The sequence below is a fragment of the Harpia harpyja genome, chromosome 23, assembly GCF_026419915.1.
Source record: "Harpia harpyja isolate bHarHar1 chromosome 23, bHarHar1 primary haplotype, whole genome shotgun sequence".
In the NCBI taxonomy this organism is placed as follows: domain Eukaryota; kingdom Metazoa; phylum Chordata; class Aves; order Accipitriformes; family Accipitridae; genus Harpia; species Harpia harpyja.
The window spans coordinates 11,063,597-11,088,089 of NC_068962.1; the positions used below are offsets into that span (position 1 = coordinate 11,063,597).

At 37.6% G+C, this 24,493-nt stretch overlaps 1 protein-coding gene across 3 annotated transcripts in view; it reads right to left on the reverse strand.

The window, feature by feature from the left end:
- Window positions 1-24,493, reverse strand: part of PTPRQ (protein tyrosine phosphatase receptor type Q) — a 117,285-nt gene that overhangs the window by 40,360 nt on the left and 52,432 nt on the right. For all 3 annotated transcript variants that reach the window (XM_052774661.1, XM_052774663.1, XM_052774662.1), the window contains 4 exons: window positions 23,337-23,478; window positions 20,827-21,096; window positions 10,339-10,671; window positions 3,610-3,731 (listed from right to left, as the gene is read on the reverse strand). In XM_052774661.1, coding sequence (XP_052630621.1) covers window positions 3,610-3,731; window positions 10,339-10,671; window positions 20,827-21,096; window positions 23,337-23,478 — 867 coding nt within the window. The remainder of the gene's footprint in view (window positions 1-3,609; window positions 3,732-10,338; window positions 10,672-20,826; window positions 21,097-23,336; window positions 23,479-24,493) is intronic.

A 24,493-nucleotide genomic window follows, 5' to 3' on the forward strand; every position in this document is an offset into this window, starting at 1 on the left:
CATAGAAGGGTTCACAAGAAGTCTCTAGCTACCAAGACTAGAAAGCTGCACAGGGGAGTACGCTCCCATCTCACCCATGTGTTGCCTCCTTACCACTTCACGTAGTATGGGATTAAGGAAATGGACTGTTTGCTTGGTGCTGTCTTCCAACAAGCAAACATGAACCAATTGGTAGACACTGGTCCAAGGGAGCTGTAGTGACTTGAAATGGGAATCAAACTAGGCAAAGATCCAGAAGATGAGCAGCTCTATATAGCAGAAAATTGTTTGGAATACAAAACCAAAAAGAAAATTGGGCAGCAATATATAATGTTGATATGACTGCAGAAAGTGCAGTTCCTCTTGGGATATATTAATAGAAGCACTACTTGTAAGACAGTGGGGAGGAAGTAATTCCCTCACTAAAAAAGCTGGAAAGCAGAAATAATTGGGGTTCAATCTAGAAAAGGGAGGATGGTTGAAGACAGTAATAACTTCAAAATATAAAAAAGGTTGATACTAAATTGAAGATAATCCATTGTTTCTAGTTCATGAAAACACAAAGAGAAATTTTATGTGCAGCAAAAAAGGATTAGAATTAAAAATGACAAAACCTGCAATGATATACCTAAATATGTAAATAAAACTATGACTATAAGTTTAGTTAAGAACTAGAACAATCTATTGAGGGGTGCTGAGCAACTTTCAGCACTGGACATTTTTAAGAACAGGATAATGAGTCATTTGTGAGGAGGGCTTTAGGTATGCTTGTTTCTGTGTTAGAGCAGAATATGGACTGGATTACATCTCGGGATCCCTATCATCCCTACATCCCCAATAATCTGTAGTTCTACAGAAAAATCTACAGTGTTGGGCTTTATATCCAATTAATCACTTCTAATGTTAGCTTAAAAAAGGAGAAAAAGGAAAACATGAGAGCTTTTCTAGTGTTTGATCAAATATCATTTGCAAAATTCTTTTTATGTCTATTCCTGCTACTTCAGTTAATGATGTTTTCATTATTGTTTCTTCAGTGTGTAATTTAAAAAGAGGATTAGGTAGCTGTACAGTAGTTTTCCCACTGGATGAAATCTGTATCAAATGCAGCTGCTAAAACATTAGAATAGTTCAAGCATACCTTTTATTTGACAGATATGCATCTATCCCCACTGAGAATTAACCTGAACTAAACTTTCTGATGGACTAAACAGACATTCATTTCCTGGGATGGTCATCAAGAGCTGCAACAGTTTTTCCTATCTGGCTATCAGAAATCTGGCATATAAATATTTATACAAGAGCTAAAATACAATCACAGCACTACATCATTAAATGTATTTCTAGTCTTCCTTAAATTTAATGGTTCAGTTCCATCTTCCTTACTCATTGTCAGTAATACTTTATTCAGGACTACTAATTATAGTAGGCAGCAAGACAAACTAAAATATGACTTGAAGGAATAATAATGAGGGAGTACTTTTCAGTTTTTTCTGATCTGTAAAACTGCAAGGAACATCCTAGCAATTTAAACAGAACCTATTCACTAATGAATACTAATTATTATCTTTCAAGAATAAAGATGTCACAGAGTAGAAATCTGAAATTATTCGGTTCTGCGACCCTATTTTTGTAAATCCTTAAAAATACTCAGTTGAGAATTAAAATGAGTAAATTTATACATACAGGAAGTTTGTGGAATTTGGAGTCTTCATAAAAAATTTCCCACTGGGACAATAAAATATATACTTAAATTTTCACTGAAAAAGATTGTGACAGCTTTATTGGCCTTTAAGAAGGAATAGATTTGTCTACTAAGATGATTAGCTATAGAACTGGCACCTGTAGTTACTGATCATTAGACAGACAACATCTAATTACAAGGAATCCCTAAATATAAAGCTAGATATCTGAAATATATTTGAAAAAAACCCACCACTTTGTAAAAACACCACCAAAGCCCTCCAAACTGAACATTTAAAACAGGTTTTTAAGTTCCTTCCGAATGCTGGCAGGCTCACATGAAACATTCCATACTTCATCTTACTTTAGGAATTTTGCTGTAACTTATATTGATAAGGTATTTATAACGTTTTCATAGTGTAGAATCAGATGACATCCTGTTTATAATTTAGGAAATATCAGACAGAGGAGAAATCTTTTAAATACAAATTGATTAAATATTACACACAAAAAATCCAGCTTTGAAAATTGAATTTGGAAGTTTTATCAAAAGCATGAAAGTAATTTTTTCTGTTGATGTACTATAAAGCTGTTTAGTCAAAAGTGTCAGGAACTTTTCACAAGGAAAAAGTCTTCTCTAACTTCAGCAAAGGAGAAATAAAAATTGTTATCTAGTTTCTAGCGACCTACCCAACAGGCCAAGGAACCATTCCTTCCCTGTTAGCATTCCCCTTGTTATTGTACATTCTTCAACCTGTCATACTATTGCTGTGGTAAGTGTGTTCAGAACTGAACAGATTGCAGTCTACATATTGAACAATGAAGTTAGAAGAAAAGAAAATAGCAGGACTACACATTACTCTCTTGTAACTTTACTGAGGAGCTTAAAAATATTTGGTACTTTTTTACTGATCTCTTTAGAAATTTTGATTGCACAAAAATCTCAGCATTAATGTTTTAGCATACCTGTAAATCTTATGAACAACTCAGAAACATTGAAAATATACACATAATAGTCTTACTTTCTTCTCAGAAAATTGAAAGAACTTTCTATTTAAAGCCTTTAAATAGTTTGAAGTAGTCTTTCATTTTTTTCCCTATTTATCTAACAGAATGATTCAGGATTTTTGAAGCTGCAAACAGCAAGTTTTCCTGGGTAAACTGCTTCCCATTTTCACTGATAGCCCTGCCTGTATAATTTCTGGAAGAACAGGGAACCTATACCCTACTTAAAACTACTCATGTGCTCAAACTTAGAAAGTTTCATATCTTGCCACAGGGCAGGAAATGAGGTTTATTAATGGTTGTTTTAAGGAGTATTGTAAGGGGAGTAGGGGATGAAAAGAGAAAGGCCACTAGAGCTTTTCTATTATGTCAGCTTTTTTTTTGCTTATAAAGATCAAGGAGAAAGAAGTGTTATTACTGTGCTACCAAAATACAGCTAATCTGATGGACAGAGCACCAAGTGGAAAGTGGGAAACCTAGTTTGATTTTAAAGTTCGCCCTCTGATGCGGTGTAACTTTGTACAAGTCACTTCCTTTTGCTAGGCTTTCCACTTGGCTTTGTAAAATCATGACAATGAACTTTTCCTTCCTTTGAAGAAAAAAAAATCATTATTATTTTTACTGGTAAACAGCATCAGTATTGTTAGAAAGAGGTACAGCTCCACAAAGCTCAGCTACTGTTTTCCTGTATACATTTATAGCTGCACCTTTTTTTCTCCAAGACCTCTTATTAGCACACATTTTTTAATATCACATAATTAATTTATCTCCCATTAAGAAATTTATAAATGTACAATTAATTCTTAAGTGGAGTTTATGTGGAAATAGACACAGTCATATTGTTTTTCAATCCAGTTTGTCTGTCCTATAATTTCTATAAGAACATCTGTATTTATATCACCAAACATCTGTATAACTACCAACAATAAAACAGAGTTGCCTTACTGAGGTAATGTCTATGAGGTAGCATGTTGGTCCAGTGATGATGACAGGTTCACTCCAGCTGATATTAATACTGTGAGGAGATGTAGCTAAAACAGTCACATTTTCTGGAGGAGAATCTGGAGCTGTAGAAAAAGATATGTATGAGAATCAAGGCCAAAGACGTTCACAACAAATAACCCAGTAATTTTAGTGGCCAGTAGAGATTATTTTTCAATTTGAAAATAAAACTTTTTCACACATTTACCATTATACACTGCTTAAATAATTATAACATTTTTTCTTTCTCATATATAAAGCATACAATGTGATTTAGAAACACATCTTTCATTGCAATTACTACAAGTTTTCTACAGTCTGAACTGCCTACAACTTCATCTTAAATTGAAATTATAGGGTTTTTTAATTACAAGTTATTTATATTTATTTTGCATGACACAAGCAAAATATACACAACTATTTAGACAAATAGACAAGCATAATATATTCATTTATGTCAAAGGAATCATTCAAAGAACAAGAAATTGTGAAAACACAAGGTCTTCTGCATGCTAGAAAAAATTTCCAGAAATGTTGGAAAGTACTAGTATGAATAATTTTATACAGAAAAAAAATATTTTCTAGGTTTCATTTCAACTTATTCTTAACATGTTGAGAAACTCTGGAAAACACACACAAAAAAGTAATAGGAATTGTAAGTGGGCAAGAATGTTCACATTAAGAAATGGGATTTTCCTAAAATTGCCTTTTGTCAAGGTGATATGTGAATTAACCTAGTTATTTCTTATTCGTGAATAACAAATTAATGAAATCATAATAACAGCACAGCAGTTCTTAGTAAGTGGTATTACTTTTTCGTAATGACCGTGGTAAATTTCAGGAAAATAAAATTTGGAATAGAAGTGACAACAGATTTGTAGATAAGGCAAGAACTTGGCTCCATGGTGCCTTTTTTGGGGAGTCTACTACAAAAAAAAGACAACCATGGTGATATGTATCAATGAACAGCCTGTTACAGAGGCAACAACAGATTATTTCCAGGACTTTTTTTTTGTGCCTTTTTTTTTAATCTACCAGAAAAAAAAATACAGCTATGATTAACACATATCTGTGAACAGTCTGTTATAAAAAATTATAAAAGTAATCATATTTATCCTAATCAGAAGATGCAGTCTAGTTTCTCAAACATGATTAATGCATGAATATGTATTTTTTTCACCATTAATCATTAGGTAAGAGGGCTTAATGAGGAAAATTGGAGTGTATACAAGGCTACTTATTTTTTAAAGTAGAAAACAGGTTAGGAAAAGGAAAAATAACATGGAAGGAAGTATATGTAGCTATTGAAATTACGTGTGAAAAATTAAGGAAGAGAAATCATAAAATTTTGCACTGTGAAGGTGAAAATTTTCCACCATGGTTGCAGAATAAAACAGGAAGATTTGGGAGTTGATAAGGTGCTATGAGGAGTTTAGGGTGTTGGATATAGGAGGTAGATTGCTGTGCTGGGATTAGCAGGAATATATCAGACTTTGTAGACAGGATCAAATTCAGCCATTGGAAGCAGTCCCCCAAAATACTGAATAGCATGGAACAACTGAATGAAGAGTGTAACTGAATGAACTATGAAAACACATGAGGGAGGGGTGGTGAAAGAGGAGACTGCTCAGAGAAGGCTGGCCGTCGAGTGGGGAGTTAGAACAGATAAAACAAAATAGAAGGGCAAGCATGTTCCTTAAAAACTAGAATTAGCACAAATTAAGCTTATTTTGCAGGTAATGTGTGTGAGACTTGTTGCTCAAACAGTGTCTTTTAGTGTAAACAATGCTTTCGGTAACTGTGGCAGTGGTATTACCTTTATCGCCAGCTGAAATTTCTGAAAAATGGTATAAAATGATATATATATAGCTTCACGAGCCTTAGTTTGCAAATCAACCAAGTTTCCAAAGACAATTTTCCATTACTTTTTTATAGCATTAATGGAGCGTTTAATCTCTCAATATTTTTTTGCAGAAGCCACTTTAGGTTTATGCATTAGACAATGATGGTGTGAAATAATTTTAAAGCATAATCTAATCTACAAATTACCCAACCTGAAGTTATTTATATGGATAAGTCCCACATGCAGTTTATATTTGGTACATTTTTAGATCTTTGCAAGAAAATTAAAATTGAGTATGCTGTATTTAAGATACTTATCTAAAACACATCTAAGCGTTAATACTGGGTTTATTTTCATCATGAAAAGTACAATATTGGTCATTAACTGAATGACACTGAAATATAGGAATATTTTCTGAAATAACCTGTATAATTAGAAAGAAAACTAGAAAATGAAATGTGTCTAATGTGTCTCATGTCTACAAAACCCGTCTTTTTAAAAACTGTGTTTGCTTCAGTGGGTAACTGCCATGTTCTGATTTAGGTTTGTTTGTGAAATGAACCTAGTCAATACGAGGCCATGATATCACTATACCCTTTCTCTTATAAATCACAGCAATTTACTCAGTAGAAATGACCTAGTCTTATTCTCTCATTCCCCCATAATCCAATCACTTCCTCTCATAAGCACTTTTCTCCTGGTTTTCACAATAATGCATTTTCTGTAACTAATAACCATCATTTCCTGATTATCATGCTTCTATCCTTGCACAGGAATGTGGGTCTTATGGAGGTCAGGGTCATCTTTCCCATCCATCTGTGTCCTGATGCTCAGGCAGCAGTTAAGTGAAGCTTGAAGATAAGTCTGGATAGCCCATCATTTAGCATAATCCTCAAAAATAAGACTGAATACTCCAGTTTTCTAACAGAAATTCGTGCTTGCCAGTTTGGTTAAGACTTTTTCTGTTTCCCAACAAAAATTAAGTGTAAGGTTCAGTTATATTCATTTTATAATCACCTAGGTTACTTTTACCTATATTTAAACATTTATATCTTATATTAGGCCATATTTACTTTCCAATGTTTAGTTCTGAGACAATGAAAGGAACAAAGAAGAACAAGTTCTCTCAGGCGAAACCTGCCAGAAGAAAGGGCATACAACAAGAGATAAAAACCTCATTGCTTTTCACCACACAGAAACATTTCTTTAAGTATACCAAGCAACTGGCTATCAGCAGGGATTGAGAAAGAAGGTGCTGAAAAGAGAAGCATAAACCTCTGCCCCATGCATCTATGTCCTAGCCTTCATGGGACATTTGAACATCTGGGGTTTTCCTTTGTATCTCAGTATATCCTGGCATTAGGAGACTTGGCAGTTTACCAAAAAGCATTGCATTGTGTAACTGTACGAGATCCAAACTGAGGTCACTGATCTCACTGCCATTCATTTTCCACCTAACACTGACCCTCCAAAATGATTTTTCTCGTAGAAAGCACAAGTTTGGCCAACGTTATTTTCCTTATAAATGTAAAAATGAAACTCGAGGTAAGTGCAGGTGTGAGGGAACAAAGTTTCCCTAGCTATGGAAAACATTTCTTGCCCTTTCCCTTACTGTGACACAACACTGTGATCTTCTGTACCGGTAACTATATAAATCTAGGTTATGCTGAAAATATTTCATCTTGCAGAGTAGATTTGGCTCTTGGGTAATCCATCAGCTAAGTAATAACAGTGCCATCAAACTACTTTATGAGATAGTAAGACAATTCCTGTGAGGATAATCTGCAAGACAGAAGGCTGAATTGTTTATCTGTGTGATGTGAGAATTGGACTGTACTGAACAACCTATAACATTTTCCATGGAGTAACACTATAACCACCTTCCGTACAGAACACAGCCATTATTTTTTTGTTTGAAACTTGCAAACAAGTTAAAGAATCTTAAAAAGATTTCCTGTAGCCTTAGATTTACCTTCATAATGAACAACTGAAATACATAGCTCAGATTCTCACCTTAGTCACTGAATATTCAGAATTACTAGGCTTTTCTGCTTTAGCACAACAGTCAAATCCTCAGCACTTGTAAAGGGTATTTAGGGTTTCTGTTATGTAATTTTTGCTGTTACTGAAGTTTCATCTCTTTATATTCTGGGAAATGAGTCTAACAGTTTTCAGCTTAAAAGCTGTAACTTCCTGAATATGAGTATAATAAATGTAGTAATTTCTTTAGGCTTGGGAGAAACACAAACTTCTGAGAACCCAATTATTTCTGAAGAAAAGTCATTTTACTATTGTTTCACAACCAAGGTAACGTTCCCTTTGGCAGAAGCAATGTCTTACAGAGGCATTTCTTGAAAATCAGAAACAGTGGCTAACTTCTGCCCTCAAATCTGCAAACACAACTCCCATTGATTTTATGGGCTAAGTACTCAGGGTATTTTACATAGCAGCTAAGCACCCTTAAGCCCTAACAGACCATGTATATTGGCTGTGTACCAGCAGGCTAATCCAGAGGATGCTTGGCCCTGTCCACGAGGGAGAGGAGAGGGGGATCGACACCTGTTCTCTGGATACACTCCGCAAGGCTGCCCAGAGCGCCGGGTCAGTTTTTTGTGCATCCTGAATTTCTCTTCCCTCCTACAGGCAGCACCCTTTGCAAAAGAAAAAAAGGAACTGATGGGTTTTAGTCTGTTTAATAATATTTCTAAAGACTAGTCTTTGGAAAGTATGAGGTCGGGTAGCTAGAGACCTGCCCTTGCTAAAGATCAACCGCTGCTCAGGGAGGCTCCTGGCGCTGCTGAAGCACACCAGAGCTGCCAGCTGGCTACCCAGCCGTGACGTGTCACCTTCCTCTTTTCTTCCTCCTCAGCTGATTGCCATTACCCCAGGAAAAAGACCAGCACGCAGCCATGGTATCTGGAGTAGTGCCCATGCTTCCTTGACTCCCCAGCGGTGTGTTTTATAAGCAGCTCATCTCCTGATGCGTCACTGATTCAGCTCACAGGAAATTTGTTGCTGCCCACTTCCCTCACCACAGACACAGGCCAGCAGCCCCCGACACTTGGGCTGGAAGAACTGGTGGAACTTTTTTAACTTCTACCCCACCACCGTTTGTTAAACTAGCTAATAGAGCACACAGAGGACCTATTGCTGAGAAGAACACTATATTGGTACGGAAAGGGTTTGTGCAGTCTAATCAGATTTTTATACTTTTAACTACCGTCTCCTCAGTGCGACTGTTGGGAAACTAGTTCTCTCTTAAAGCCAATTATCACTGTCCAGAGAGGGAATCATAAAGGGGATCCTAACTTTATGTAATTACATGTGTTTTCATTATCTGCCTGTCTGTCCAGTTTAAATCTCTAACTTTCCTAAACTCAGCAACAATTTTTTGAAGAGAAGTATTTGCATATGTCAGCAGCTGAGATCTATCCATCTAACAGTAAGAAATCACCCCAGAGCTGCTAGCTCAAGAGCTGCACAACTTCTGTTAGCTATTTTCTGCTCCATCTGGGGTTAAATGTTTGGGGGTTTGGTTTTTTTTTTTTTCACTTTCATTTAAAATATGCCATTGATTTACAGGCATAGCATCCCCACAAGAACGACTGGACAAAGAAAGTAAGTGCACATGAGAACGACTCTGCAGCTGATTCCAGTACTTCTCAATCCAAAGGACTGCTTCTGTGCTTTATGTGGAAAATGGGCTGTTGTGATTTCACTATCACGGTGTCCAAATCTCTTTGCCCCTTGGGGCTTAGAATTTCTCTATTGCAATTTCTCATCTGCAAATGAAGACAACAATATTTCCTTATCGAGGAGAAAAACTGTGAAGTATTTAAGGACAGATGGATGTATTGCTGTACAGAGAGTGCACAGATACTGTGAGGAGCATTATAGAAAAGCCTCCTGAATTCACATCACATGATTGTAAAAACATGAATGGAACAAAATAAGTATGTGGACCATTGAACAGTCCTTGGTACACAGCTGTTTAAGTCCTTCGTATCTCTATTACGATTACTTTGGAAGGGGAAAGGAGTGAAAGAGCTGTGATTTAGGCAGGCCACTCACGGTGCTTCTCAATTGTTTTACACAGGCCAGAGGCCGGACCTCAGATGTGCTCTGACCTAGGCTGGCTGCAGACTGAGAGGGAAGGTCATATGTCCCCGTGACAACTGCCTAAATAATTTATGTTTCACGTCCCCTTCTCTCAAATATCTTGTGATGACTTATCTGTTACAACTAACTCTTCTCTCACTTGGAAACCGAAATCCTCAGCTGAGACATGACAGTTCTATGTGTCATGGCAGTCCTGCAGGTGTTACATGGCTACTCTGTAATCTCTTTAGGGGGATATGCTATTAGAAAGAAATCTTAATTCCTCTGAAACTATTGCTTAAATTCTATTGCCAGGAACATACAGCAGAATTTCAGGAAACTGTTACGATGTGAGTGAACAGACTTTTAGTCAAGGAATTAAAAAAAAGACTACTTTTCATTGACACACCCCACATATGAAAATGTATTGAAAATGGCATATCAACCCAAAATAGTCAAAATTCAGATTTCTCAATTCTAGACGAGTAGTAGGGCTGAGAAATGAAATTGCTGTTGGGTAAGCAGTAACTAGAGTAGAGCATACAAGAGGTACTAAAATCTGATGCAGTGTCAAGTATGCATACATACCACACGATTTATATCATATTTCGTATGTGAAGAGTTGCAATAAACACTTAGAACTTTACCAATATTGTAGGTCTATGAAGAAATAACTTCTACCAAGTGTGGCTTATTCAGGTGAACATCACACTGTTATAGCATTATGACACATGGCAGACATCTTTACTTACAGCCAGGAAGTGTTTGCGTAGAAATCCAAGGTGAAGAACTGCCATAACCAACGTTCGTACTGGCAGCAACTGCAAATCTGTACCATCTGTATTTTTTCAGTCCATACACTGTCTCTTCTATCCAGTCATCCACTACATTTTCATATAAATATTGATGCATCTCATATTCAATACATTCCTTAGATTCCCAGTCACTGCAGCGGATGGACTGTAGCTGTGTTGTAATCTTGTAGTTTTGAAAGTAGCCAAGGACAGATTTCGGTGATCTCCAATTCAGGGTCACACTTGTTGATTGCACATTGGAAAAAACAATATCCCTGGGAGCACTAGGAACTACAAATTAAAACACTTGTAAGATATCTTCATTTGAATGAAAAGTGATTGCAACTATAACCCTTTTATCCAGTGTTGAAAAAATATCTTAATAAGCATGTCTAAAGACCAACATTCAATTTCATATGGTTAATAAGGAGTAATTCCACTGGTGTAAATCACAGTGTACATATATAGGTGGCATACATTTACTGTAGCTTTTGAAAGAAAGAAAACTACTTTTAGGTGTGGCAGGGGCAGGGGCAGCTTTGAGAGGTGTGACATTGCTGTTGCTACATTTGGGGCTATGTCTCAACCGAGGGAGGGAATATCAAGCAAAGTTATTTTTGGCCTACCCATAGCATCTTTTACTGCTGTTGCTAACTGGGATTCCTCACCTCTCACTTAGAAATACTTATTTGTCTCCCTCTCTCTTGGTAACATATGAAATCCTCAAGCAACACCTCAAGGTTTTATAAATGTCCTGTTTCACCAGCTGAATGGAAAGTATCAATGCATGCAAACAACAAATTAAATTAACAGGAAAAGCTAAATAATATGGCAATACAAAGCAAAAAAAGAAACTTCCCATAAACTTTCCTCCCATGTATTTATATACATAAGTATACGTGGGTATACACAGGTTATATTCATGAGCATGGAGACAGAAGTAGTGAATGTATGTACATACATACACATACACATATGCACACACATTTATCCATATCTATATTAAGCCAACAGTGTACTCCCAGCTCTCACAGACTGGATGCAACATATGGTTTTGTGCTATATCACATAGTCATACAGTAAGCTAATATTATCTCTAAGACTCTGTAAGATAATACTAATACTCTCTGGGGCAAAAACTGTGCAGAGAAATCAGCTCGGAAATCATTTTGTGCACTTAGCTTTAAAGAGTGCTTTAGAGTCTTTGGGGTAAGAAGTATCACTGGTAAAAGAAAAACATGATACATCCTCAAAATGAAACTGAAGAAGCCCCAAGGCTTACATAAAGAATAAAAGGATCCCAGACCAACGTTACTGGGGAAGAAAGAGAAAACCCTCCATTTTTTTTCAGCCTTGTGGGAATATCTGATCTCTGCTTTCATCTGCAACAATTTGTTTATAGAAATCATCATAATATAACAAGCTGAAGCTTCACCACTGCATATGAATATTTAACAAGAAATGAAAATTCTGAGTCAAACCAAGTCGTGATGATGAAAATGCTGAGAAATTCAAATCCCTTCAAATAAGCCCAAAGCAGGTGGAGCCTGCAGGAGAGGAGCCAAGGCACAGGAACCGTGGGCACTTCCCTGTCCTTCCACTCAGCTCTCACGCATGCGTACACAACATCGCAGCATGCAACAGCCCCATGTGCTCCCACCCTGCTACACGCTAAACAGAAACAGAACAAGAACAAACTGCCTAAGAAAAAAATTGTTGCCGGAGACAACTTTCATCATCATACTCCATGCTGTCAAAATTGAAGCTGTTTTGCTCTGTTGTTATTAGCATGAAGAGAAGTACAGGAAGTAGTAAATAAAAACAAAACAAGCAGTAACATTCTTGCTTGGTCACAGTTTTGGAGATGTAATATTCAGTTTGTCCACTTTCAAAAAAATAAACACTGCAATATTTTCATAATAGCTCTATAAACTGTATTTGGTACTAGTGCAAATTACAAGAAAGGGCTTAGTTTGACCATTAGTTAATGGAAAGTAAAGGCAGAGAAATGTTCAATGGTTACTATAAAAAAATCTGTATTTTTCCTTAAAAAATCCTCTACTCTATTGTAATATAAGCTATTAATATCTAAGATACTGCAAAGAATAAGAATCTTACACACTCAATTATGACAATGATAAAATGTGGGATAGAATGGATAAAACTGTTTGAGTGAAAAAAAAGTTACCACCCAGTCTCACTCTGAACTTGAATTAAAGTATTTTTAAGACTCAATACTACCTATGCTAGGAATTAAAAAACTAAGAGTCAGCAATTCCAAAGACATATGGACAGATAAAAATTAACAGAATTTAAGGAAATTAAACTCTCCTCCTTCTCACTCAGAGGGAACTACTCTTTTTTTTTATAAGGAATATGACCTCACCTTTCCAGGCACACGACTCCAGGAACTCTTGCTACGATAGCAACAGCAAGCATCGGCAGGTTTGGAATAAAAGTGTGAAAGTATGCAACGGGGAGATGGAAACAACTGGCTCTAATGCCTCTTAGTCTACCATTACTAACTTCCATCTGCTGAAAACTGATTATTGGACTATACTCCAGTTTAAATGAAAGACTGGATCAAATACTGAAACAGGGGCTTGGAATAAAGTAGATAGTAACTGGTTGCTTGCTGGGTGCCAAGAGGAAGTGAATATATACCTTCACTTGCTCAAATGTGCAGCTGGTAGAGCCATGGCTGGCACAACTGCAGTCCCCGCACCTAAAACGAGGCAGGTTAAAGAGGCTAGTCACAGGCAGGAAGACCAGTGCCCATGTTCTAGCCAGCATGGTGGGCTTTCCTTCTCAGGGAGAGTACCCTGTTCCCCCAGTTTCAACATGGATGATGACATCAAAAAGAATTGAGAGCTAGCAATGTTGCAGTAAAGATGGAAAAGACGCTTGGCAGTTTCACAGAACTGGAAATTATATCAGGAAAAATAACAGTGGCTCTGATTTGTGGGCTCTCACACAGACTATCAAAAGTCTAATAAAGCCAGTCTCCATGAGCTCTCCTTGTATTTGGTGGAAAGAGACAAACTCCCAGAGAGCAGGGGAAAGAACAGAAGGCAGAAAAATGACATTTCTCTTTCCATCTGTCCTTTTTCCCACTGGCTACAGAGGGAGGCCATACACATTACCCTCACAAGGCAGAAGATATTATCTGTGATTATCCCTGTGGGTAACACTGCATGAAAACCACCATTTTGAAAGATAAACTTGCAGGTATCATGATAACAGACAGATTAGACAAGCACTTCTTTCATACAAAAGCTTTGTATTTTCAATACAAAAATTGCTATTTTATGTCATCATTTTTCCAGTTTACTAAGACACATATAAACAAAATATTTGTAACCCACAAAAGAAAGTGTCAGTTGGCAGAAGACACAGGAAATTTTTCTCTGCCAGTGCCTAAACAGAACTTAAAATGGAATCAGAGCCTTAAATATTAGTCAGTTTAAAATCTAGTCTATTTTATCTCATTGCCTACATAGACAAATCAAATATAAATGTAATCTCTTATTAGAGCAAATGAAAAGATGTGATCTGAATCTGGAGGAAATGAAAGAGGTTTGCTCCAAGGGCCACAGTGAGGAGCAGTGACACCCAGTGGCACAGTGTCTCTTGCACTTGATTATTGTGTTCAATGAGACAATTTCAAGACAACTATGCTATTGGGTTACAGATACAAAGAGGATTACAATTACTCTAGCATGGAGAATCAGATTTCCATTCCTCAAGAATGACTAAAATTCCCCCAACTTTTTCTGTCCACAGATGGTACTGATTTGAACAAACCATTCCATGCTTCCTAGAGTAATCACGCAGCTTGTTTAAATTTTCTAAACATGACTCAACTATGATGAAGTGATCACTGTTCACACTAAAAACAATTAAAGCAAAAAATTGCATCTTTGTCAATTATTCTTTCAGATTAAATTGGAACTGTAACAAAGACTTATGTATCTGCTCTTATACACTGCTGCTTTGATATGTGCCTAACAGGAACTTTATTATTATTCCTGCAGAAAGATGCACTTAAAGAAAAGGCATGAAAAAGGCTGTGTTTGTAGTGGTGTAGGACACTAATTGTCTAGGACTGTGCTCTGATTAGCTATCTGGCATTCTAGTGCTAATCCCATATTTAAATTTCCCTGGAATCACGGGTAGGACCCCTTAAGTCTCATCACAACATATCTGACAGTCTTTCCCTATTGAATTATATTGCTTTTGCTATAATTCAGCTAGTTCTGGGAGTAGAGAGTTTTTCAAAGTCTGAAATTTTTGGTGCAATGTACTCTATCGTTTTCCATTTAATAGCTTTTAATTCAGCTTCTGAAAGCCAGCCAGGGAGCTGGCAGAGAGGCTGGCCGTGAAATGCTGGTGAATTCAGTTTCTGGACTGGAGGATGAATGAGGTATTTTCAGGTTCATCCACCATTGTTCACATGATGGCCAAACTCCAACAAAAAGTGCCTGAAGCCAGATCCACATGGGATTTTAAGCTCCTAAAACCTATTTACGTGCCTGAACTCCCACTGAAGTTGACAGGAAGCTAAGCACCTAAATAGAAGTTACTTTCACAGATCTTGGCCCCGGTTCCCTATGCTCGTCTGGCTGCAATGCTAATCAGCCCTTCCAAAGCTGGTGGACTGCTCTGAGATTAAGTTTTTATTTGAGAACCTAAATGAAAGGAAATGCCTGGTAGAAAAAGCATCAGGACTGTGCAAAGACTCTGATCAAGTTGAATTGGGCCAGTGGAACTGGTTTAATCCAACAGAAATACTGGGTAGAAAAAATCTTATTCACAATGCAAAGATAACCTAAGGGCAGCAAAGGACACACACACAAAAATCTACTGAGAAAAGAGAGAAGTTACGGCTTTCTGTAAAGACTTCTGTGAAAAGCAATGACTACAGCTGCACGGGCCGGGAACAGAAGACGGTAATATGATACGGCATAGTTCCTAACGAAGTTAATAAAAAAAAGTCTGCCTACAGAACAGCTGCTTGTAGCTGGAGTTTGGATTAAAAGAACAGCGGCAGCCTAGAAGTCTGTTGGGTGGTATTAAGAGCATCAATAGGAGGAAAGTGAAGAACAAAGTAGAACAGATAGCAGTGGGCACACAACAAAAAGTCTTCAGAAAATGGAGGTATCTGAAAAGAAAAGTAATATTCTGTATTGATTATCTCTATTAATTTTTGAAAGATTACTCACCCAAAGGAGTTCCCTGGGTTAAGCTGATAACCCTGATCATACTAAATACTACTCTAGTATAGACTGCTAACTTCAGGGGGACTCATCATGATATAAAGTCCTGCTCAGTAGGAATAAGGACATCACAAATAGGTCCCAAATGATTTTACAAACATAAAAATGTAAAAAACTGTAGACTGTTTTTCCCATGACTTGGGACTGATACTATCAGACATGCTTTAAAGGAAATTGCACAGTTGAGAACATGTCTTAAAAAAGCCTCTCTGGACTGTGTTTCTCAGTCCTTAGGACATTAGAAAACTCAGTCTCTAACTGTGGGATCTAAGCACTGAAAAATCAAATCGTACAAATCTAGGAAGAAATGCACACCTTTAAACTAAGCTTAGAAAAGTAGTGAAAAGCTGTCAGTACGTGAGTCTTAAATTAAATTAGAATGCTCAGCTTTCCAACAAACTGGACCACTGTCTACTTCTCAGTAAACAATGTATTTGACCCGTAAATACTTTCAATGTCAGATTTGTATGTACCATTTCTCATACATTAATGCAAACTTGACCTAGTCCTTAAAAAAAAAAGTTCCTTCATCCTACACTATATGATTCTTCTATTTTTATCTACCTGCTTATAAAAATAACATCAATACAATTTAATTGGCAGCAACCAAGTGATCACTACATTTGTCTAGTGAAGATTTGCCTTCAACATCAAAGCCATTAACTTACATTTGGACACAGCAACTAATCAGAAAATCTAAAACAATTTCCACATTACATAAAGAAAATTAAAGTCTGGGGAAAAAAAATCAATTTTGGTCACCTTGGAAAGAATTGTTTCAAAGGTTCTTAGTAATGCAATTTTTGGATACTATTACTTTAATACAGTTTGGAAATATGAACTTGCAGCACTGATTGAACATGTGAAACACACTGCTCTTATCTGTAGTAGTGACAGGGGACACCCAAGCTCTTCCATTTCCAGTGCTGTGGCCCTGCAGTAGGTTGATTCCTCTGGATAACCAGGCCAACACACTGCACTGCACATCATGCTTGGGGCCCTAAGAACCACTTTAGGGTACAGGCTTAAATATTTCTTCCAGTGCATTACAGTCATCTGTAGTTCTCTTCAGAAGTTAATGAGGAAATTCATGTAACTCCAACTCAGAGCTGCCATGTCCTAAGAAAAGGATTACTGTGAAGGAAACGGAGCATTTCCTTGGATATGAAGAAGACTTTAAGCCCCTGCTACATTTTGTGCTCCTTGCAGGCCTGGATGAAAAACAGGTCCACATTTTCCAATGGGCACCTCCATCCTGGAGATACAAACCCAGCATCTTTAAAGGTTCCCCTGTGCAGAGAGTAAAGACATTTTGTGCACAGGTAACAACAGATGATGTTAATTTGCCACCTCCACACCAAAAGACCTAAGAAACTTCCCCATTACCAATCCTTTTAGGCACTACTCTCCTTCATGCACAAGGCATACTTCTGTGTATAGCTACAAGTTATTATTGGCCAGCAAAATTGAGCACAGATTAAATTAAAAAATGCTTCTTGGACAAATTTCTAGCCATATTTCTTTTGAAATTAAGTTATGACTTAATCTCTGTTTAGTAGAAAACAAATGGTGAGGACTGTCACCACAGTACTATGGGGACCTCAGCCTGTTCCAGGACTCTGTGTTCAGCTATAATATTCAGCAAAACTAGCAGTAAGGAGGGAAAAATTACTCTGCATGTCTTAATACTATAATCAATATTATTAATATTTTCAGAGAAGAATAAGAAGTCTATCAAGAAAAATCTAAATTAAAAAAATTGAAAGCAGCAGCAGTTTTCTTTTTATTATTCATGCTTTGAACACCCCAAGTGGCTTTTTAATTGTTTTATTTTAATTCTTAACTGAATTACTATTATACTTGTCCCAGACTTGTGAGTTAACTGAATCTTCACAGCTTTAGTGTGCCTTTTGGAGATGTTTCCTACCATTTTATGGCTCTTCCTCCCTTCTAAAAACTCACTCAACCTTAATGAAATTTCATTTTAATATGTGCATTTTCTTGAAAATAATCCAAGGATAGCTATTCAGTCATAAAATCCTAACTCATTTATGCATGTGTACGTGCTATATTATCTTTCATATCCTTTACAATATATTTAGTCACAAAGTAATACTACCACTACAAAGCCAACAGTTTTTATAACATACTGCAGCCTGGCAGAGGTGGTTTACTGTGACAACGGAGCTAGATTAGACATAAAACACTACTAATCTCATAAATTTAATCTTCATGATTCATGTTTAATTGTACCCAGATATGAACAAATTTACCTCAAAAAAAGGCAAATAATCTTGCTAAGAATGTAAAGGTCAAACACTATGCAGTGAGACACTGAGCCAAATTCGATTTTACTTTATGTCAGAAATAAATGCATTGTCAGTGACTCAGTGCTGGCTACATATTCTGTGACTAATCTTAGACCACCATAAATAAGAAGCTGACAACAGCTATAAAACTGTTTCCATTCCCATCCATGAATCTCCAATTCCTAGTACCCAGTCACCACAAAACAATTCATGCAAACACACAGTTAAGGAAATGTCCTAATAATAACTAGTTTGTTGTAAATATGACTAAGCAACAACATGTAAGCAACATGTAAAACAGCAAGAAAGGGTCTGCACAGTGTATGTGGCAAAAAATACATGTATTGTAGTATAAATCCTTTACTTCAGAAAACTCCCAGTGATAAGACACATAAGCCACATGTTGTTACAAAATAATATCTGGTTTTTTTCCTCTTGCTCGTACAACTCTGTGTAACACAGACCACAACAGACTAGCAGTCTGTCTCTCAAGCCCAGGCTTAATACCACATCCACAGCTTCTCCAGGCTTTCCTCAAGCACTAATTAATAGCCAACCCCAAATTTCTCAGAAATCCGAACAATTAACTTTCCCAGGTGCCAGGCTTCTTTAACACTACTAGAAGCCTTTCCACCATCCTCCAAGAAGTGAGGTACCTGGGAAGCCTCCTGTTCTCCTCTATACCAGAGGGCAACATACCTCCTACAAGACCTTCAGGTTTTGGACAAGTCCAGTTTTAACTGGTCATCAGCCCACCTGTCTGCATACTCACTCCCAGTTTCTGTCTTGCTCGAGCTCTGAGTCAGGGTTGGCTGTTCAGCAGCCCCAATTTAAAAGAAAGAGTGGAGAGTTACAAACCCAGTTGAGAAGTGTACTTAGGTGCACGATTGTGTGCATCCTCATTCAGCACAGCAGTTAAGCTCACTACAGTATTTCCAGCCAACGCTGTAAGATATGAATACGCTCATCTCCAATATTTAAACAGTGCTTCCTTCAGAAGTGGATTTTGAACCCTGCTGATGGACAGGAGTTTCTGAGCAAACAAGAAGGTGAATGACCCAGGCAGAAGTCTTAAATCTTCCTAAAGGAGCCAGACAGAAGTGAACCAGCAGGGATCAGAAAAAGGCAGAATTTGTAGGGGAGCTGTTGTTGATGAGGAAGTCAATTCAGAGAGAACATTTTTACCAGAAACAGGTATGAATGTGCCACCTCATTGTTCAAATAGGGCATGTGGCCAGGCTTTAGTGGGATGGACCATATTACGAGGAAGGGCAGTCATCAAAGTACAACCCTTGCTACTTTCACATTGTTGGCTCCATTACGCCAGCAAGGGGCTGCTCTGCTTGTCCTCATTGGGAGCTTAGCCATTTGATCTGGAACCAAAGCAGCAGTAGCTCAGCTGACGATACAGATTTGGTCTAGATTCATTCAGACATGCACATCTGCAAGTCTAATTTTAAGAAGTGTGGAAATCAATGCTCAGAGCAGGGCACTAGGGCTTTGTGAATAGGAGAGATCCAAAGGCTGAACCTGAAGAGGGGCATGCTGGTGAGGAAGCTACCAACATGAAGTCTAAGGATAAGTCTGTTCTCCAAGTATAGATGTCTGACTCAAGTCTGCATAGTAGATCTCCCCCCTCCACTTGTCATCCAGAACCTAAACCCTGTTGCTGACGCAGACTTTTGTATTTATCATTTGACAGAACTGAGTGAAACTCACTCTTTGAGTTGAAATATATACGAGAATGAGTGCTGCAACTCATCTTTTAAGTTATTTGATAAACCAAAGCTAGGTTTGGTTTCTAAGAATCAGGGGATACAGTTGTCTCCCCCTTCCCACCCCCATGTTTCCTAATGATCCAGCTGTTCCAAATCAGAGAGCTCCTGAAGTCCACTGCATGAACTGATGTCACTGAAGAGGGAAAAAAAAAAAAGGAACTAAATGCAGTAATTGTTCCTGTAATTCAGTAGGAAGGTGAAGTCTTTTTCTGACTTTTGTACTAAACTATCACTGAAGAAGAAAAAAACAAGAGAAAAAATCCCAAGAGTAGAAATCATCCCTAACTGGGGAAGAGAACTGAAACAGGCATTTGCTTCCTGGATTGGGAGTTGGCCTCCTCTCCGCTTCCAGTTTAGAAGCTAGGCACATAGCTATTTACACAGAAGCAACACTGTATTTTGCACAGAATTTAATCTCTGAGTTTCAGATGCCAAACGAAAGCACAGACAGGATTAGGCGAAGTGTAAAGTGTGCATGGAGAGAGAAAGGAAGACAGACTTTGGGTGACAATTTTCTATTCCAATGTCAAAAAACCTGCCTACATTCTTCTTTGGATTTAGCTCACAATTTTCTTTCTTGCTAAAAAATCCTGTTCATCAAGAGTTATGACAAAGTCTGCTTGAAGAAGTTAAATTCTTCTCAGTTGCACAAATTCTCAACAGCTTTATTGTCAATCAATTAAGTCATAGTATTGGCTGCTGGTAGGAACAAAGCAACAAAAATTTTCCTCCCCCAAATTTTTTCAGACTTACAGTATCAAATATGCTAAAGGCACTGGGAACAAAGCAGAGATTATAAGACAAAAAATAATATATGATCAGAAATGAATAAAATAATCATGCAAACTCAACACAGAAAAAGGCACTCACTACGTGCTTTTTTAAGTGGCAACAAATTCTCATCACTAAGTGTATTCTAAAACAGGAGAAAGAGGAAGCCCTGTTTCTCCTCATCCGCTATTAGCAAGAAATTTAAACAACAGAAGGATTTAATTGTCTGAATTGAAGCAGGTATTTCAGGCCTGCTTGTTTCATAGTCATCATTTAAATTAAACAAAAGAATTAACTTGAATAATTTGTTACCTTTTTCTGGAAGTGTACTGGCATTGCATATCTGTTCTTCACCATCACCAGCAGATGTTGCAGCTTTTATTTTAAATTGATAAGTAATATTGGAAAGCAGATTTCTAAAAGTATGCAGTGTATCATAAGATGAAAAATTTGTAGAATTTCCTTCAACTGTTATGATGTAATGAGTAATTACACCGTTGGATGAAGCAGGAGGGTCCCACTGCACTAGGATTGATTGCCAACTCCTTGCAATACAATGAACATTCTGGACAGCATCTGGTACTTAAAAGATACACATGCACCAAAGATTAACATTCCCACACATTTAACATGGTAATCACAGAACAATATAGTCAGAGAAGCAGACACAAAGTTATAGCAAGGGTCAAACATTCCAGTGGCAGACAAATTGATAAAAGAAACACATTGAGAGAACAAAAATATGTCTTCATCCTCATTAGATGGTTCATTTCCAACTACTATGAACATGGCTGATGCTAGTACTTGAAACAGAAGAGGCCATTTATTTGGCTTCTTCCTAGTTGTGTGCTCCAATTTTATTTTCACATCTGCTTATATTTTCCCCATGTTTTTTTAATTGAAGTATAGTAAAACATACACAATAGAGTGAAACCCATATACATACTCCACAACAGTATCAACAGCAGAAGTTCCTTATTTATCTGTTAGCTTTGTTTCTTTTAGGCACTTTATCATATCTCTCTGTCCTTTCAGAAAAGGCACGACAGAAGTCACTGGGCAGGTTTCAGAGCTGTCATGTCAATGCTGTTACCTTACTGTTCCCCATCTCCTTGCTGGTTCCAGCAGGAGAAATTTTTTTAAATTCTCATTAAAAAATTAATTAAAGGTAACAAATATTATACTTATGCTGAAAATAGAGCAGTTATCTGTGAACAATTGATTAAATAGAAGAATGAATTTAAGTATCTCAGAAAAGGCTAAATTGCTGGCTGTACCAGCTAAGAGAAAATGAATACATAGTGAGGGGTGCCCCAAGCTACTTCCTCTATTGAAACATGTCCAGGAATCCATAAAATAGTGAAAAGACTGTCAGGGAGGTACCAGGAATAGAGGGCAACATGTTCATTATCACTGCACAGAGGTAAATGAATCTCTTTAAAATGATTAATTTTCTTTTCAGAGTTCAAAGAAAAATCCGGCTTTAAAAAACAGCCTCTGCAGAAGAAAGATTAACTAGCACTTATAATAAAGACTAGAGACAGAATCCTTAGATGAACTCAGTGAGGAACTGATCCAGCAATTGCCCAAAATCTGCGTTGGAGGGAGAGGAAACAATGCTGCAACTAGCCAAGCATAAAATCTGAGAAAAAGCTGTAAAATGACTAGACCATGCTCCTGTGGGCAATGTCTCTCCAGCAATTCTGAAGAAAGTACCATGAGTATGGAATGTCAGTGATGAAATGAGACAACTGATGGATGACCATGGCTCTCAGGCAGGACAACCTCCAGCTGCAGGGATCCAACCGCCAACCTGAACCAGTTCAGCAATGGTCTAGATTTCTCACGGTGTTGTAACTGCTGGGTACAATAAACAGCATAATTTTTCCCAGAACCCCTGTTTTATCCTCTCTGGAAAGAATATTTCACTGGAAGTGTGGTCTTGAAAAACTGTAGTCACCATAACGGATCTTTTGATACTTCGTCTGCTCCCTTTGCTGTCAGTATAAAGGAACCTGGGAGTTCAGACACAGCCCCCTAATCCATGCTAGTCCCCTGGCACTGACAGCCCTTATAAAGTACATGAGCCTGGGGATTGCTCTGACCTGGCAAAGGAACTACAGTTTTGCACAAAGGCCAGTTTCACAAACTCACAGAGATCCTGGGCTGCCTTTAGTGAATGTTGAATATTCACTTTCACATGATACACTTTTTCATTTTGAAACAACCTGCAACTTCAAAAGATATGTAGAAGGCACAAGACAAAACTGTACATAATTAATTAATTAAACCAGCTATATTGCTTAGTTCTCCCCAGTTGTCAGGACGAATAAGATCTAACAAATTAGGATATTTAATTAGTGGCTAGCTTCCCTTCCTAAAATAAATTATAAAAAATGTTAAAAATTTGTATTTGTTTAATACGATTTCCAGTTCATTTGCCAATCTTTTGTCCAGCTGCTTTTGATACTGCTAAAGTTTCAGTTATTTTCACAGGGATCTGAATTATCACTTTGATCTGCAAAGACTGATATCTATCTAATTTTCCTCCCTTTATCTGTGATGCTATTAAAAGATTTATAGTAGCCATATAAGCCTCTCATTTCAGATGAGGACATTTCTAATTCTACACTTCCGACATCAAACTTCAAACCCAGCCTATCCGGTACAATAGGAATGTGAATCGGCGTTACACAGGCAGAAGACAATGAGATAGTGTTACATTACCTTTTCTTCAGAGAGAAGAGGAAGACTGTTGTTCAGCCATACAAGGAAAATATATATATAAACAGAACAGCAGCTTAGAAAAAGTCACGTCTAACCTGATTCCATCGTTGTAAACTGGACAGCATTACTGAACTGATTGCCATTCCCAAGCTTGGTAAATGCAGAGACACTGATAAAATAGGGGCTGAATGGTTCTAATCCAACAAGGTTTGCCTCATGGTTTGAACCTGAAATGTTCTTAAGGAAGGAAAAATTATTAGTATGCAATTAATCTGTGTAAACATTGTGGGCCTCACTTTGAACCCACTGAAATGAACAGAAGATTTAGAGCCATAGTCTTGCCTCTTCTACTCTGAGTAGCTTTCAGTCAAAGTAGTCCCTGAGCTCAACAAAAAAGAATGCAGGGTCAAATTCTTCCTTTCCCTTCTCCTCTCCCTCTTTCACTGTGGCTTGTGAGGAAGATATGCCAAAGGATGGTATCATAATTACTATAGCATTGTTAGAACAGATTAACTCCACATATGCCTTTTTTTACCAATGCTGAAAACTTTTGTCACCTCCAAACTGCCACATCAACCCCCTCTCACTTTCTGCTTCCTTACTACACCTCTGCAGTGGGAGAGGTCATGGGTCATAGCTTTTCATTTCTTTTTCTTTACCTGAGCCAGACACACAGACTGACGAAGAGCTTTGAAAAAAGCTAAAAAACACAGTTCAGTTCCTGGTAAGCTGTTTTTCACACAGCATGCAAGGCCTATTTTGTGCAAATGTTGAGAGGACTATAATAGCAGCAGGGAAGAGCTGAATTTCAGCAAGAAAACCTGGTGAACATCTTGTGGGATCCAAGTTATCAGAGAATTATGGTGCCTAACTACAGTATTTCTATATAAATTGCTCTGCCTGTCTTGCTGCCACAACCTAAATCTGATTTCTTGCCCATATAACATTACAAAACGTGAAGAAACGTAAGGCATGGCAGACACATTCAAGTGCTCCAGCCAGTGTCTGTATTCTAATTGGGTTTGAGTCTACCTCAGATGGACAGTGGAGAATAATCCTTGGTGGTCTCCATGAGCACCCAAAAAATGTGTTTCCAAAGGCAGCTGGCTGTAGAAACCACTGTTCCTCTTCTGCATGTGCATTGTGCTCCCCCTCTTGCAAGGACTATGGAATAAACTGGGGTGATGCCAGCACTTCATTCCACAATGGGGAACAACAGCAGACTGCATAAGGGGTAGCGTAGTAGGCCACC